General features: G+C 39.3%; 2 protein-coding genes across 2 annotated transcripts in view; one reads left to right on the forward strand and one right to left on the reverse strand.

Moving 5' to 3' along the window:
• Nucleotides 1-16,875, reverse strand: part of LOC115437680 (sodium/potassium-transporting ATPase subunit alpha-2-like) — an 86,062-nt gene that overhangs the window by 10,612 nt on the left and 58,575 nt on the right. Inside the window, exons 15-19 of the mRNA XM_030160992.1 lie at nt 10,537-10,673; nt 10,065-10,215; nt 9,112-9,280; nt 4,159-4,313; nt 1,922-2,045 (exon numbers count right to left, since the gene is read on the reverse strand). Of these exons, the coding sequence (XP_030016852.1) occupies nt 1,922-2,045; nt 4,159-4,313; nt 9,112-9,280; nt 10,065-10,215; nt 10,537-10,673 (736 nt within the window). The remainder of the gene's footprint in view (nt 1-1,921; nt 2,046-4,158; nt 4,314-9,111; nt 9,281-10,064; nt 10,216-10,536; nt 10,674-16,875) is intronic.
• Nucleotides 11,457-16,641, forward strand: LOC115437681 (uncharacterized). The gene is made up of 6 exons (XM_030160993.1): nt 11,457-11,514; nt 13,103-13,138; nt 13,584-13,613; nt 14,223-14,369; nt 14,835-14,936; nt 16,139-16,641. The coding sequence occupies exons 1-6, from the start codon at nt 11,488-11,490 to the stop codon at nt 16,493-16,495; spliced, it is 699 nt and encodes a 232-aa protein (XP_030016853.1). The 5' UTR covers nt 11,457-11,487; the 3' UTR covers nt 16,496-16,641.

The raw sequence follows: 16,875 nt of genomic DNA on the forward strand, positions 1-16,875 counted from the left end.
TTTAGTACTAGCCTTGAGACTTGACAAAATTTTTGGCCGATAATGCCTCTAAATTCTTATCCTGAGCTAATGTGCTGCACAAAACACAGGCATTACTTCCTCAATCACCAAGGTCCCCAGGTAATATTCGTCCTGTACAAACAGGGCTTTAATCCTGTGCAAATCCACCATGTCCATAATTTCTGAGGTAAAAATTCCACTGCGAATGCCCTCCATTTTCAATAAACATAGAGGTCACCTAATGATATTAGCCTGAGCAAATAAACATCTTCTTGATTCAGGGTGATTTGCAACACTTTTCGTGTTCTCTGCTTCTTTATTCTGCTTTTCCCAATCAAGAATTATGGAGGCTGTGCAGGAAATTATAAATGACAGCACTTTGGATGCAAATTCAGTAGGCTCATGTAGCTACACAGCATGAAGACCCATTTACAGAAGTAGCAAACTCAAAGCCAGAGCAAAGTCTTGAGAGATGACTAGATGGATGACATGCATGGCAGCATGCCATAAAGAACATTTTCCAGCCTTTCAACAGGTTCAACAGTTATTACGTGGCAGCTTATTAATAGTAACACTAGGCATCATTTCTGGGAGATAATGCCAGTGAATTCAAGTACAACACAGACTTTGCTTATCCTTAGTGGATCTACTGCATGAAACACAGATATGTGAGTTACACAAGTTTAGTTTAGTTTTTAAAAATTGAATATATAATCTCCTTCCATAACCTGCCTTTGTGAACGTTTATCATCTGCAGTAGCTGTGGACAGTCACACCAGTGCACCTGCTGTTTGTCACCCAATATTAAAATCCAAAACAACCCAGGTGATGATACATTCCTCTCTCTGCCCTCTCAAGTGCTGGTATTCTTTAAGTCGATGGCTCCAGACAGCTGAGGACTGCAATAATAGCCGCTAGTGAGTTTTAATTTCATGTTGGCAAATTCGTTTTGTCAGAGTGGGCGTAACATTTTCAACATGATGGACATCTCATTTCAGAGCTTAAAGTCTTCACATATACCAAGCCTGCACAAGCACTGATCAGACCACGCTGAGGCAGCTCTTAATAGTCTCATTTATTACGTTGTTAAATTGAAATCCCCCACAGGTCAGTGTTTATGTTGTTGGATGTTATTATTACTGTCTTTAGTGATGGGAATACTGGCTGCATCTGTTTTGTGTGCACTGTTGTGTTTCCTACTCCTCACTGTCGCTGACTGTTGCCTGAAATGTTCCTAAGCTATTATTTTTGATCGTTCAGTTACGTTTGCAAAGTGTCACTCTGAATCAGACTATTCAAATGCTCACTGCTGATACTTAGCGCTGCGATGTCAGATGCCGGTTTGTCAGCGTGATGTGACCTGCAAAAGTTGTGCCCCAACGGTGTTCATCTTGGAAGAATTATGGGAGTCGGTTCAAATCGCCGGCTGTTTTGAGCATGTTTGGCTTTAAATTGTACACCATCCAGTGCAGCCCCGTCATAGTTTGACCTATTTAACAGCCTATAAAATTGGGCCATCCTTTGATTTTTCAGCATTTCCAAAATCATATAAAAGCAGAGATGAAAAAGCATGTATTCGAGGGAGAATCCAGCAAGTGACACATGACCGTGATTAAGTAGAAATAGCTGCTCCCTCAACTCTCTATTTACAGTAAATGTCACGACAATTAGAGGAAAATTGTGAGACTCTAGACTGTCTGCTCACCTCTGGATAATATTCTCTGAACTTCACCTACCTAAACATTTACAAAGGTACAGCTCAGACTATGAAATGCCAGAATTTATGATAAATGTCCATATTTATTGTTTTTTATGCCTGCGATGTTTATTATCACCATAAGTTTACTGCAGCTGGCCTGTCACTGTGATTCACGTTTAAGAGCTGAGGTACACAGGGGTTACGAGCCTCGAGAGGACAAACCTATCTGTCCGTAGGCCATGCTGATGAGACGTTCATTGACCAGCTTGTCCGTTTTGGGGTTCCTAGGCTGGCGTTTCATGATGTCGCTCTCGGCTGTCTCGTAAGCCAATGAGATGGCTGGAACCTGGAGGAAACAGAGGGGAATAGAATAAAAAAAAAGTAGCTTGTTTAATGCAATTTGTACAATAAATGTGTGGGAATTTGTCACTGGTACAAAGACACGACGACAGTGCCAGACACGGGACAGACTCGACGAATTGCTGTTAATATAATTCTGTATTCAATCACCGTGTGCGAGGAGAAAGATGGAAAAAGGGCACGAAGAAGGCAGAAAAAAGAAGCAGTGACAGTGATGGAGGGAGAGGCGGGGAGACGAGACAACGGGAGGGAGAGACTGATGGTGATTTTCAAGACCCTCATAAAATGGGAGGGGAAAGAGGTCCCTGTAATAAAGAGCTAATATCGGCAGGGTTTACCAGGTAAGCAACAGAGCAATATGTGTGACTTAGGGCAGGAAATCTCTTGACTTAGGTGGGATTTCAGGTGGGGTACTTGGCACTGTGTGAAAGCGACCATGTGCTCAGTGGTCTACAAATCCAGTTTGCTTTGGTGTCGCACTGCCGTGACCGACAAGGGGAGGAGGGAAAAGGATGTCTGGCATCGTCTGTGTGTGTGTTTGTGCAATATCCAATCTCTCAGATTTGAAGCATTCTTAAGTGTGCCACATCTTGCTTTGATAAACATCCTTTTGCAGCCATCTCTTTTCCACATGGCAGTGCTTGCTAAAAATAATCATAGCAGACTCCAAGTGCAGCTTGTCACTGCTAAGTCTCAGCAGAGCCCTCAAGCCTGTAGCCTGTAGTTGAACTAAGCTGTTAACAAGCTGTTAACAACCTCACCAGCAGACATGGGAAATTTGTACTTTTACTCATGTACTCTACTATAAACACTTTTCAGGTACTTTATTGGGTATTTAAGTCATTTTCATTTTCAGGTCCCTTCTCTTCAAAGCAGACATGCTGCTGTTCATTCTACCAGCGGTTATTAAATAGACTAGACATGCCTTTGAAGTGATGGGGTTTTATATGCAAATCAGGCAAGCAAATTAGGTGCTTTTATACTTCAATCATCACATCTTTAAAGACAAAATCCAGCCAATAAAGAATGCTCTGTCCCTGTGATCTCACTCAGTTAAGAAAATATTTGTCAACATGAACAAATCTGTCCTGCTGCTGGGGAAACCAAAGAAGTTCAACTTCTGTGTCGACTGAGTAAAATAAATAAAGCTGCTTTATTAAAGCGGTGAACATACTGCTCCCCTGTATCTCTCACCTGCGGAGGGTTAACAAGGTTTTTGGCAGTGAAAGGCGTGACTTGTACATTTTTCGCTTTTGGCTCACTGAAATGTATAGAGACTCATTTCTGCTGAACACTAATGTCTGGTGGCTGAGATCAGAAAAAATTAAAGTTAAAGTTATGAACACAAGTGAACAAGTCTCTTTGAATATATTCATCCCATGCCTCCTTTCTTTTGCAATGATGGATTACGCCCCTCAGGCAAACGGCATGCCAGCAACTCTTTTTGTTGCTGCTGGAAATACAATGGAGAGACTGGCATCTGGAAATGGCAGAGCTGTGAAATGTAAATCTGTGTGTGAGCGTCACCCGCTCTTTGTTCTGCTTGAACAAATGGACGTCGGCAGTGAGCCAAAAGAGAATTTCTACCAATGACAGAAAGTACAAATTAAACCACACGTTTTGTTCTTTTTACCTTCAGGCACTTACATTTGACACTAGTATTAACACTGTTTTCCATAATGTCACCTTTAGCTTGCCTGGAGCTATGCAGCATGCTAATAAATAGAATCCCTTCATTGAGAATCAAAATTAGTGAAAATATAGCTTTGAGCACACTAGAGTGCCCTGGAATATACAGTATCACTACAAAACACAGAAGAACAAACACTTGTTTTGTTCTGTAATTGGTGTGTGTATAAGTACTTTACGAGTTACTTTAATCGTCTAGACAGAATCTGATGAAAAAAAACATCTAACTGTGCAGAAATGTGAAATCTGCTCAATAACAGTCACTGTAACACAAACTAAAAACACATTTTGAGTCCATGGTAATTGGTGGTGATTATTCAGAAAGCAGAACTTGTTGATGACGAAAAATACACAAAGTTATTTAGGCAGTAAATGGAGGAATGTCTCTGTTTACTTTCCCTGCTGCTCACCATGTCAGTGCCCAAGTCGATGCAGAGGATAGTGACCGTTCCCAGAGGAAGAGGAACGCTGGCGATGATGAAGAGGAGGAAGGGTGAGATCTCTGGGATGTTGCTGGTCAGCGTGTACGCAATGGACTTCTTCAAGTTGTCGAAGATCAGACGACCTGGAGTTGGCACAAACACAAGAGGAAAAGATTTGTTTGAGTAGACTTCAAGATCAGTGTAACATGTTACAAAAGTAATAAAGTAATAAAGTAACGGATTACTTTTTGCTGTAATGCAGTAGTGTAAGGCATTACTAATCTATTTTCAGTAATATTTACATACGATCGATACATGTTCAATAGCGCTTGTGTTACAACACACTTTTCACCCATAATTTAAAAACAAAAAACAACAAGACCATGACACCTTAAGGAATCACAAATCCATCTGTAATGTTCTGTTTCCTGTTGGTGTTCAGCCAATGGGTGAAGATGGCGGAAGACAGTACATTGGCCACATGGACATATGCTCATTACTAACCCTAACTCTGCTTTACAGAAGCTAGTTAAAGTTCAGTTACTTTGTCAGAAGCGTCACATGACAAAGGCTACAGGAAATGGCTGAAACTAGTCAAGCAGGTAAACAAACAACTACCCCTGTCTGATAAATGAATTACCTACAATATGAAGCTAGTTAGCATGATCCCCGTGATCAGCAATGACAAGGTAAGCTAACATTTCTATATGACTAGTTAGAATTCGTTATCAATTGTGGATTTATCTACCGGCCTCCTCTGCGCCATGCCCCCTGAATGCGCCCACATGTAAAATGTTGAAAAAAAAATGCAAGTATTCCAACTGGGATTTGAACATCGTAGTGTTACTTACTGAGCTATCAGTCCACATGTACTTCAGGGCGTAAATTTATTCATCCCAAGACCCTCCTATCTCTTGTGTGTGTGGGGGTATTATTTGACTTTGGGGGCGAGGTTCTACTGCGCATACGCCATTTATAGAGAGGGTCTGTATGCAACTCAAAAGTAATACAGGGGTAATGTAACACATTACCATTCTGAGAAAGTAATATTATAAGGTAAGGAATTACTTTTAAATAACAGTAAGAAGTAATCTATAAAGGATTACAGTTTGGAAGTAACTTGCACAATATTGGTCAAGATATATAGTATGACAGAGAATTACAACCACATTGAGGAGAAAAAAAATAGGTGTTCTTTTTTGCATTTTGAGAATAAAAAGGATTTGGACAACATAGACTGCACACAATTAGTGGAGAACAAAACTGTGATGTCACCCTATGCTGAGGTTAAAAATACATAGTAGTAAGAATGCAAATGATAGGAATAAGCAATCAATGTAAAGTGGAGCTGCTGTGTCGTTGAGCAACATAGAGAGGTGGAGAGCAGAAACAGAAACATTTCAGTAGTAAGAATAAACTCATTACTGATGAGGTGAGACAGAGCTAACCTGGTTCTACACAGTTTGACAAATCATGCTTTTACTGGAACTTGTTTTTATTAAAAGGAGAAAAGCTGCCATTGGCCCTGGACTTTACCACAACACAGGTCCCAGTGGACTATGACATATGGATTGGCACAATTTGATGAGGCCATCAATGGCTGCATTGACAGGTCAATTCAATACATTTTACAGATGAAAGCACAGGAGAACACACATCCATAGGTCAGCTGATGACTTCATCACAACCGCTGTTTGACTGAAAAGGTGCTAAATGACTTCATGTTGGGAGTAGCAAAGAAATAGATGTGATTAAGTAGTCCGCTGTTACTTTTGAGTGGTTTCTTGTGCTGTAGGCATTCTTGAACACTGCATAGCAGCTAACCATTAATGTAACCAAATGAAATGTAGCTTTCAGGTTACATAAATCAATGCCATATCGAATTGGAGCCTTCATTAGTTCATTACTTCACTCGTAGCTTGTCCCATTGAACCTGATTCAGCGCCACACCATAAGGGTAAACAATATGGTCAGTTGTCTTATTGTGTCCTGTGATAGAACATATCCTTTTTGCATGCAGGTGTAACTATCACAATCCTTGCATCTATCCATTACTAGTTGATCAGTTTGCACACATATGGGTACTTCTTTTAAATTTGTGTGCTTTCTCCTGAACAATTTTTGGTGCAAAATCCCAGTATGTTTTACACTCATCCCCTGATACTATCCAATACATATTACTTTTTAATGTATTTACATGCTTAGAGCGATAGTATTTCCTTTTTACAAAAACCCATGATGAAGAATGATTTCACCAGGTCCTAGATGCATGTAACAGGCATTTTGTAAAGGCCATGTGCTCTAACACTATTAGTCTGATTCTCAAAAGTTTACCTTGAATCTTGGAATCTATGAATGAAACTTTATTCCCAAAATGACATGTCAATGTAAATCTTGCCCATTCAATTTCATTTTGGAAATCCACAACAAAAATAAAACTTTCCCTCTCTTTCCCCATTTTTTGTCCCTTGTACTCCATCTAAATATCTACAATAAATTGGGTACCACCTTGCAATAAGACATTCATAAAGGGTTTAAAAAAGAAAAAAACAAAACAAAAAAAGGTTAACTTGCTTTATTATCACCATGGGGAAATTCAGTGTCTGTATTTCAACCATGCAAATAACACCTAGCATTAGCATTAGCACATATTAGAAGCTGTGAGCTGCCATTGGAGGCACCCTGGGACCAGCTCCCAGATCCTCATCAGTACCATGATCAGGGGCACTTAGCAACTGGTGCTTAAGTGTTGTGTCAGACACTGCAGCGATTTGTGATCTGTCCTGGATTTTGTGTGTCCCTGACATGAGTGTTCACGAAAAAAATTTAAAATATTTTAAGATAAATTGTGATTAAAATGTTAGCAATTAGCATGCTAGTAGTTAGCACCCAAGCTAAATGGACATTTCTAGCCAAGTGTAAGCTGTTAAACTGTTATTGTAGTTTGTGTTACAGCAATGAATGCACCCTGTGAAGAGCAGAGATTGTTTTATGGAACAGCGGTGTAATTTGGAAGTTACATGAGCAGCCCTAACAATGCCTCATAACTCTAAACACGCTAGCTGTCATCTGTATTTGTACAGTATTGTGGTAACTGTATTGACACAGGCAGTTGATTGACATAAAAAGTATTATAGTGGTTGATAAATGGACCAGATGTAGTCAACTAAGCAACTAACTAAATCTGATTTAACTGTATCAACATTGCTGAATAGTAAGTGTGATGCACATATGAGAACTGTTGCTAAAGTGTTTACAACCTTATTAAAAACCTCCCTTCCGACCATTTATAAATCCATTAAAGGCAGGGTTCTTGCTACCGTCGTTGAATGTCGGGGTCCCCCGGAACAGCGTCGGAGGACTTTCGGAAAACTTCTGTGGGCCCATTACGTGATGCCATCACAGATTTGAGGTAGGGAGCAGTGGCTTGCATTGTGGGCTGCTCATGAAAATGACATGCAGACTTCTGTTGTCTTTTCTAATTTAACCCAAAAATCGAACTCAAAATCGAAAATCGAGTTTTAGAGGAAAAAATTAATTTTGCCAAAATTGTGCAGCCCTACCTTTGACTTGGTGCAAAGCACTGCAGACAGGAAATGAGAACAATACAATCAACACCCCTTTGTGTGCCTTGGTATTGTCTGACGCCTGCCCCGCAACATCACTTGCCTTACGCTTATTGGCTGACAATGAGACTTCAATCAATTTATCTTATTTAAACAGACCGATCACCTGTGGAAAATTATATCTAAAATTTAGCCTGTTTGTGCGTGCGTGTAGTGTGAGCGCCGCTCTGACTATCCCGTATGGAGTAATTCCCATCAATAATTACCATTCACAAAAAACAAAAACAAAACCGTTTTTGCTTTTAATCATTGTTGTAGCAAAGACAAAAACTTGGCTTCATTCCTCAAAATTTGCCCCTCAAAATGCAGGAAACAGTGTTTCAGAGAGTTATAAATTTAAAAATTTTCCGGGGGAGGATGCCCCCGGACCGCCCTACAAAACTCACACCATGTACACGGTGCCCCTACGCTGTGAAAAAATCCTAGTGAGAACCCTGAAAGGTGTGCTAATTGTAAACCAGTGTGATAACATATGTGTGTGCTAATGTGAGCAGGTATTGGGTGTTGTTATTTTGCTGTGGATTAATATTGTCATCTCCTGTTGTTACTCTTTTCATCAAGGCTGAATTACTTAATTTTCAAGACTTACTGAAATGGAAAATATTATTTGATGCTACCTGCTAAGTCATCATGAATACAATGTGACTGAATGAATATCTGAATGCTAGTCAAGTTCTAAGTCCTTAATGATCCTTTGTCACTGCATCATAAATTAATTGCAGGCCCAGCCGTCAGGACTCTGAACGCTGACGATTAAAAAGTTGAACGTTTCTCTTTCAAAGCTCTGAAGATCCCAAGTTGTTTCATTGCAAAGGCATCCTTATTAAATATGTACAGTAGGTCCTGCTTGTTGCTGTCTCATTTCTTTTTATTGTTCCATAGTTTTACCATTTCAAAACTGAAGATTTGAATGTGTTTGTTTTCAGTTGTACAGTGCCAAATCTCACAGGAGTCTCACAACAAGGATTGCCCTGATTTTAATGATTTTCATGACTGAAGTCTGACTAAACTCTTAAGTCTTAAATCTCAGATCCACAGATCAATTAAATCCTGCATGATATTACCAACAATCAAAATATTAGATTTTGTTGATATCCCTTGTCTCATGTGGTATATGAAAAAGTGGCTGTGAATTATCCCTCTGTCTCAGTAGTTCAATTTTTGAGCTCAGATTCTCTTTTTCATTATTTCATTCTGTCACTCTTCATGTGACAAAATGAAATAAAGACACCCCCCCCCCCCCCCCCCCACATACACACACACACACACACACACACACACACACGCACACACACACATACACACATAGACTCACCCTCCTCCACTCCGGTGACGATGGACGCAAAGTTATCATCCAGCAGAATCATGTCAGCTGCCTGCTTGGATACATCAGAGCCGGTGATCCCCATGGCAACGCCAATGTCAGCTTTCTTGAGGGCAGGGGAGTCGTTCACGCCATCGCCAGTCACAGCCACGATGGCCCCCTACAGACAAAGAGCACCGAACAAAAAGTGTCATAACGTAAAAGATAAGTACTGTGATTTAAGCTTTTCTCCCTGCCCCCCCCCCCACCACCACCACCCACCCCTTCCCCCAGTGTCTTAATAATGTCTTTTCAAAGTAGCTCTGGGGAGATTAAATGAAAAATGGAATTGAGTTGCAGTTGTTCAGTCACATGGAGTGAGAGAATGAGTCACGGTGAACTGTAGCATGACCTCAATATATGACGCCGTGAGTGCAAGTCAATACACACATCTGTTTATGACTTTTCGCATAGAAAAGTTGAGCATGTACTACAGAATCAGGCTTTCATAAATTAGCGCATACTGCAGCCAGTCATTTAAGGAAACATATATGTATTGAACTACCACATAAATGAGCTTAAAATGCATGCACACGCCTGCACACAAAACCCTGTATCCATCTATTCAAGCACCTGCACTAACAAATGGCTCCCAGAAAAACACACAAAAGCACATGCACAGAAAACTATTCAGTCTTAAATGGCAGGGACACACACACGCACACACACACACACACACACGCCAACCATTCAACCATATCGCCACACTTAGAAATAAACAGACACATTCAAGCATTCATCCAGACTTTATCTCAAACACACACACATGCTTATATTCAACCTTATAAACACACATATTGCTATTCAGCTGTATGCTTTTGGAAAGGCCACACACAAACATCCATATTCACACACACACACACACACACACACACACACACACACATACACTCCTGTCCAGTGACCTGTCTCTGGCAGCCCTCCACTATGATGAGCTTCTGCTGAGGAGAGGTGCGGGCAAATACAATCTCAGTGTGGTTCCTCAGCAGGTCGTCCAGGTACTCTGTGCTCATGTCCTTTAGGTCCGACCCGTGCACCACACATGCCTTTGCATCCCTGGAAAACACACACACACACACATACAATGAAGAGTCAGTGATAGCAGGGCCAATTATGCAAAAGGCAGCACTGACATTTTCCTGCCTTCACCTTAAGTTTGTTTTGCTGTTTTTCCCTTTCTGACACACATACACACACACATACACACACACGCCCACCATCTGAACAACACACACACACACACACACACATGCCCACCATCTGAACAACACACACACACACACACACGCCCACCATCTGAACAACACACACACACACACACACACACACACACACACACACACACACACACATATATATATATATATATTCAGACACCTGGGGTTAACTTGGCTCAGAGGGATGTTCAGCCTCTCTGCGATGTCCTCAACCGTCTCGTTGCCCTCTGAGATGATGCCCACGCCCTTAGCGATGGCCTTGGCTGTGATTGGGTGGTCCCCTGTTACCATGATCACCTGACCACAAACAGAAGGTCCCATAAATCAGAGAGCGTTATCATATTAAGACCCCACTGTAGCTCATCTGTACGCCATGTGTCACTGCATGTTTCAGACACAGCATCTGCACTGTAAAAACTGTGATCAGGGTTAAGTAATATTTACTAAATAAATAAGAGTAAACTATACATAATAAAAAAGACTGTGTGCAGTTTCGAATCACACTGAGCTGAATTCACCAAATTTGAATAATTTATTAATTGCTTTTTACTCAGATTTTTAAAAAATAAAATCAGCTGAGAACCAGTGAGTAGAATTTAATTATGTTTATCAGGAAAGTCAAAATTGCAGAAAATTGGTAAATTTTACTCATTGGGAGCTCTTAATTTTAACCACCTCCCACCTAAGGCATTTTTCATCAGGACATCAATCTGCCACCATTTCACGGACGACCGTTTGCTTAAAGGTAAGACCTGTTTAATTGTTCTTAGTTAACTAACAATTCAAGTGTCTGTAACAGTTAACCATTGTTTTGCGTTACTGCAAATTACCAAACATGCCAACTTTACTGCACTGTAAGTCAAAATTAAGTTATAGTGTTAGTGATTCGAAGTCAGTCTGCGTCGTCTTTGATTCGACTAAAAGCATTGCAATGATTGAAAAAGTAGTCTCAAGGTCACAATTTAATGTGACTTTTCCTAGTATAAGGTAATACCGTTATATAATGGCCGTAAAATACAAGCTAATATTTTATTTCATGTAGTTTTGGGGCCTCAGCCCAAGCTCCCCCTCCCCCACCAGAACAAGCTAGCTAGCACGCGCCCACACTGTGATGGAGGAACTAACGTTTCTGTTAATGGTGAGTAATCAAACTTAGGAGTTTGGTTTAAAGTTACTGCATTTAGTTTGCACTATTAAATTGTACTCGAGTAACATTTTTACTCAAGTAGCTTGTTAAAAGCAGAATACTTAGCAGCTTTTGTAATGATACACATTTCGGAAGAAAAATCAGTCGTTTTTGTGTCGTTACATTTTAAAACAAAGTGCGCGGTTTCGTCTTTCTTAATTTAATTCGGAGTTATTTTCATCGAACGTCTGTTAATGTGTTTTGAGCACAATGGCTGGTGTTTTGCTAATCCCCAGTTCACCAGCTCTCACCAAGGCTCAGCATTAACATTCCGTTAGTTCCATTAGGATGGCATGAACGGCCTTCCTTGGTTTTTTACTCAGTTTTCTCGGAGTAACGTTATGTTTTCAGTCTGTGGTTGCAGCTCACACTGACAGATAAACAGTTACACCCAGCTGTGTGTGTGAATGCTGGGTTCAGATCAGTGCATAGAGCTTGGTCCGGACTCTGAGCTGCCAGAGAGAGGCTTCGTTAGTCTGTCTGTTTGCGACCACACATTTAACACTGTACACACTGTGCATCATTTTATTATTATGTTAACATGCCAAGCTCAACATATCCAAATGCTACGCAATGTCTCCTTTTTCCACTAAGGTTATAGAAGTCCTACTGCCAACAGTGTGTATCCACAGAGTAAATCACCCAGTTTAGCATTGGACATTCTTATAGAATGATGAGACCAAAATAAATACCAGAAAAAGAGACCATATCCACATGGGAAAACGATCAGAATACATTTCCTTTTATAAATAATTTGCCTTATAATGTTTCATTCACCTCAGGTGAAAGTGAAGAAGGGAACAAAGACTTGTAGGTTTAAAAGACAACTTTTGATGAAGCATAAGATCTTTTAATTATATTATATTATAAATTTTCTTTGTTAGGGTTATTCTTAGCCTCATTCTTATTTACATGACATGTTTCAGTGTTATTAACATCCTCTTAAGGTAAAGGATGTACAAAGGTCATTAAGCTTCAACAGTTATTTCATGCCACTGTTTGTTTATGATTTGCTATGTTTTTTGTTTTTCATGGAAGTAAGTCTACTGTAAGTGTGTCTAACTAGTCTTTCAGAGGCTACTGGGTTATTTAAATATGGTTCTTTACTTTAGTAAGATCATGGACCTCTTTCTGCTTTGCGCCCCTAAACAAATGTTCTCTTATTGTCCTCATGTTATTAGAGACCTGAATGTACTGATACATGGATAGTTATCCAAAGAAAGGTTAAATCAAGGCATCTGGACTTGTTTTTAGGTATTGAAGATGTTTCTTAAAGAACAAGAAGCCTTTTGGATGAGAGGTGAAATGTCTTCAAGATCTAAAAACAAGTCCAGTTGCCTTGATTCAACCCTCTTTGGATGATAAACTGATATTTGCAGGTATCCGAGTGACAATGTTTGGAAGTTTCTTAACACTCAAATTTTCATCATTCAGTATGTGGACAAGCAAGTGTAAATTTCGATTGTTTAAGTTACTACTAGTATGTTCCCTGTTTGTGTGTGTGTGTGTTAATTAAATTCTGTTATGAATTTATTTCCAGATGCATGAGGAATCTATGACTAAAAGTTCTGAACAGGTATGTATCACACTTACATTATGCGTAATACACCATATGCTGTGATACCATATTTCACATACAGTACATGCTGTGTAAAAGTTTGTATAGCATTTGTATTGTAGAAATTGATAACTATTTTTGTATCAACTTTTGCTGCATAAAAAGCAGATTAACTACAGTTTAAATTGTTAGTGATGTTCAAAACCTGTAGTTCCAACCTGAATTTGAAATTAAAGCAGCAGAATAGATAGAAATACTGATCACAGATTTCTCATAGATATACAGTTAAATTAAGTTAATGGTTTGTACATACTTTTCCACACCTGTAACACTAATTAATCATGTTTTCGTCATGTGACAGCAAAAAAGTTTATTGTAGACATTCTTAAAGGGATAGTTCAGTTATTTTAGAGGAGTACATTGCACAGCATCTGTACCAGTATAATTGTCTGTTTCTCCACAGTGGGGACACGTAGATCACAATCTACTGCAGGTAAGACACTAACTATGGATAAATACCTCATACAATCTCACTTCAAAAAATCAACTGTCCCTTTATGATGTCAGACAAAATATGAAACCAATTTTAAGGTAATATGCACATCAACAAATGCCATACAATAAATATTAAAATCAAAGGTGCCCAATCTCTTACATGTAATGGGTTAGGATTAGTGTCACACCTCTTACCGTAACCAGAGTTCAGCTACCTAGCGAGCCATGGGGTGGAGAAAGATGCAGCGGTGGTTACAAATTCAATGAAGCCCCTTGTGACATCAAGTGGAACCACAAATCTGAATGGTTCTGTTAATCACATGAGTACAGAGCAAGCAGCCCACATTAAACTGACTGAGTTGTTGTTTCAGTTTCTGTGTTAGTAGGCATATCAGAGACCCAAATAAAAAAAAAGTGACTTTTTTCATAATATGACCCATTTAACATGCTGTAGAGTCTAACCCAGAAGGTAAACAATCGACAAACATGGAGGTTGTAAAAATGATCTGTAGTAGGTTGCTTATTGCTTTTGAAAAATGTCATAAGAAGAGTATGCATGTTTGTAATATTTTAGACTTTAAAACTGGTTTCATGATTTGTCTTTCAGATCCAGGATGAGTTTCACAGAATCACAATGGTGCATCTTGAACCGAAGTTCAAGTCCAAGCTGGATGAATGTACTCCTCGGCTTCTGAACCTCTTCCACTCCAAGGGCAGAAGCATGGGGTTGAGGTTGCAGGCTATCCTACTCAAGGTATCCTTCATTACCTCCACCAGGAGGTATTGTGATCCCTTTGCTTTGTGCATGTGTGTTTGTTTGTTAGCAAGATAACTCAAAAAAATTATGGACGGATTTTCATGAAATTTTCAGGAAATGGTGATACTGGCACAAGGAAGAAATGATTAAAGTTTGGTGGGGGCCAGATCTGTCTTGGCGGAGGTTTGCGCTCTCCGAGTGCTTTTCTTGTTGAGCATTATGTTTGCTAATATTTTATTCTAGGAATTTTGGGATCAAACTGCTGGAATATCATTACTTAAATTTACAGGAGGTAATGTTAGCCTGTGATTCTCTTTATAAATGGAGTATGAAATAACTGCATGAAAATTTGTTTCATTAGTGTTTCATTCTACTGGTCCCTGAGACGGCACAGGAAGGATCCTTGATAGGGGCTTATTAACAGTAATATAAACCACCTGGTGTTCATTTCTTTCATTTCAGACTCCAAGCAATCCTGACATCAACATGACCAGAGATGTTGTCATTCGATGTTTGATGATGTACCTTGGGGAATCTACAGATCAACTCTTAAAAGAGTACGATGTAAGTTGAAGTACATGTTCAAATATAAAGAAGGTGATCTCGCTCATCTCTTCTACTTGGTATGTCTTGGGAAAGTCAAATCACAAAAAGTCATAACTATATTTCTCCCAGTAGTTCTTGGCAAGCTACATCATTGTCCTCTGTTAAGTGTGTTTAAAAGTTTTTATTTTCCATTAAGAAATTTTTAAGTGCTAATACAGAAATAGGAAGTGTTATTAAGTGCTTATTATCTCAATTTGATTTCACCAATAGGCAGAATTTAAAACTTGTCAGTAGTTTATGTAATCTTTTTCCTAAGAATGATTTACCGAACAACTGCATTTTTATAAGTCTTATTTTTTTAAAGTCTTTATAATTTGTCCCTAAAAGGTAGCTAAGAAATGCTGGCCAAAGAGCTGCTTTGTGAATACAAAGACATTTTACAGAGAGACTGAGGCAACTTTTTAAATAAGCGAAGGAGAGCAGAGTTGAACCAGTTGCTGTGGAAGACTTGAAGTTTCAGGAATGAACTTACAGTGCCACATAAGTCTTGTTTCCACTATCAGTACGGTACAGTACAGTACGGATTGGTATGGTAATGGTTCGGATCGGTAACAGGTAGCTTTGCAGTTACACTGTATAAGGGGACCCTTACAGTAGTAGGCGGAGTGTGGACTACTGAAGAGGTACAGGCACTGCGCCATCGAGCTCCTGTTGCACGATGATACAGAGCAGTGCCTGTACCTCTTCAGTAGTCCACACTCCGTTGTTAGCAAGTTCCGACATTTTCCTCTTGAGAAAATACAAACAGAAGATTGGTTGACAGGTGGCCAGCCTTTGTTAGCGAATGTAGAATAAGATATTCATCAATACAGTGCCAGGAAGAAATGATAAAGTAATTGATTTCATTTCAGAAATTTCATTTACAAATATTTACAGCTGTAACTCTGTTCAGCCGATCATCATGTGATTGAATTGTTTTGATTTGTTGGTGAGCTGATTGGATCATTTTCATTTTACCTGGTGTGAAAATATGCTTTTATGTACGATTTTTAAGTGTTATCTCAGATTTGTCTTAATACTGACATAAATACAGTGCATTACAAGCAACGGCTATGACAAATTCCAGATTTTCTTGTCCAAACAGTTGGAAGCAATTTGGGAAATAGGACCTTCTCCTTTGGCTGTACTGTCTGATATGCACAATGTTCTTGCTATTACAGGATGCTGATGAAGACAGTGTGTCGCAGGACCTTGCTGTTCAAAACCTGAAGATCTACAACATCAAGGCTAACACGTCAGAAGATCCAGACAACATTGGTATCGTGGTGGAGGGCGTGAAAGTTCTAACTGCTCTGGGTAACTTTCCAAGGGCTTGCTCCCTGCTCATTGGGTTGGTGTATGCTGTGAATCTTGCCTATCCAAAGGAGCTCAGGTACACGTTTGAAGTGTTTCAGAAACTTCTCCTTGGGCCTGATAGTTCAAAGCTCTCCCCCAAAGTGAACAGCCTCAGGAATAAGCTACTGGCTCAAGAAAAGGGACCCTTGCTAATCAAAAGGGAATTGACAAGTCACTGTTAAAACCGACACACAAGACTTCGTGAAATGCTTGAGTTTCAGTGAAGTTAGTTAACATTAGTATGACGGCGTATTAAGGCCACATAAGAAAAAAAAAGCTTGTCACTACAAGAATAAAGTCGTTATTTAACAAGAATAAAGTCGTAGTTTTAAAAAACTCATTATTTAACGAGAGTACAGTCATTATTTAACGAGAATAAAGTCATTAATTAACAAGAAAAAACTCATTTAACGTATAAATGAATAAGTGAATAAAGTCGTTATTTAATGAGAATGAAGTTGTTAAATTATGAGAATAAAGTCGTCGTTTTAAAAAGCTCATTATTTAACGAGAATAAACTTATTTAACAAGAATGAAGTCGTTGATTGACGGGAATAAAGTA

Source organism: Sphaeramia orbicularis, chromosome 17, assembly GCF_902148855.1.
Source record: "Sphaeramia orbicularis chromosome 17, fSphaOr1.1, whole genome shotgun sequence".
Lineage (NCBI taxonomy): Eukaryota > Metazoa > Chordata > Actinopteri > Kurtiformes > Apogonidae > Sphaeramia > Sphaeramia orbicularis.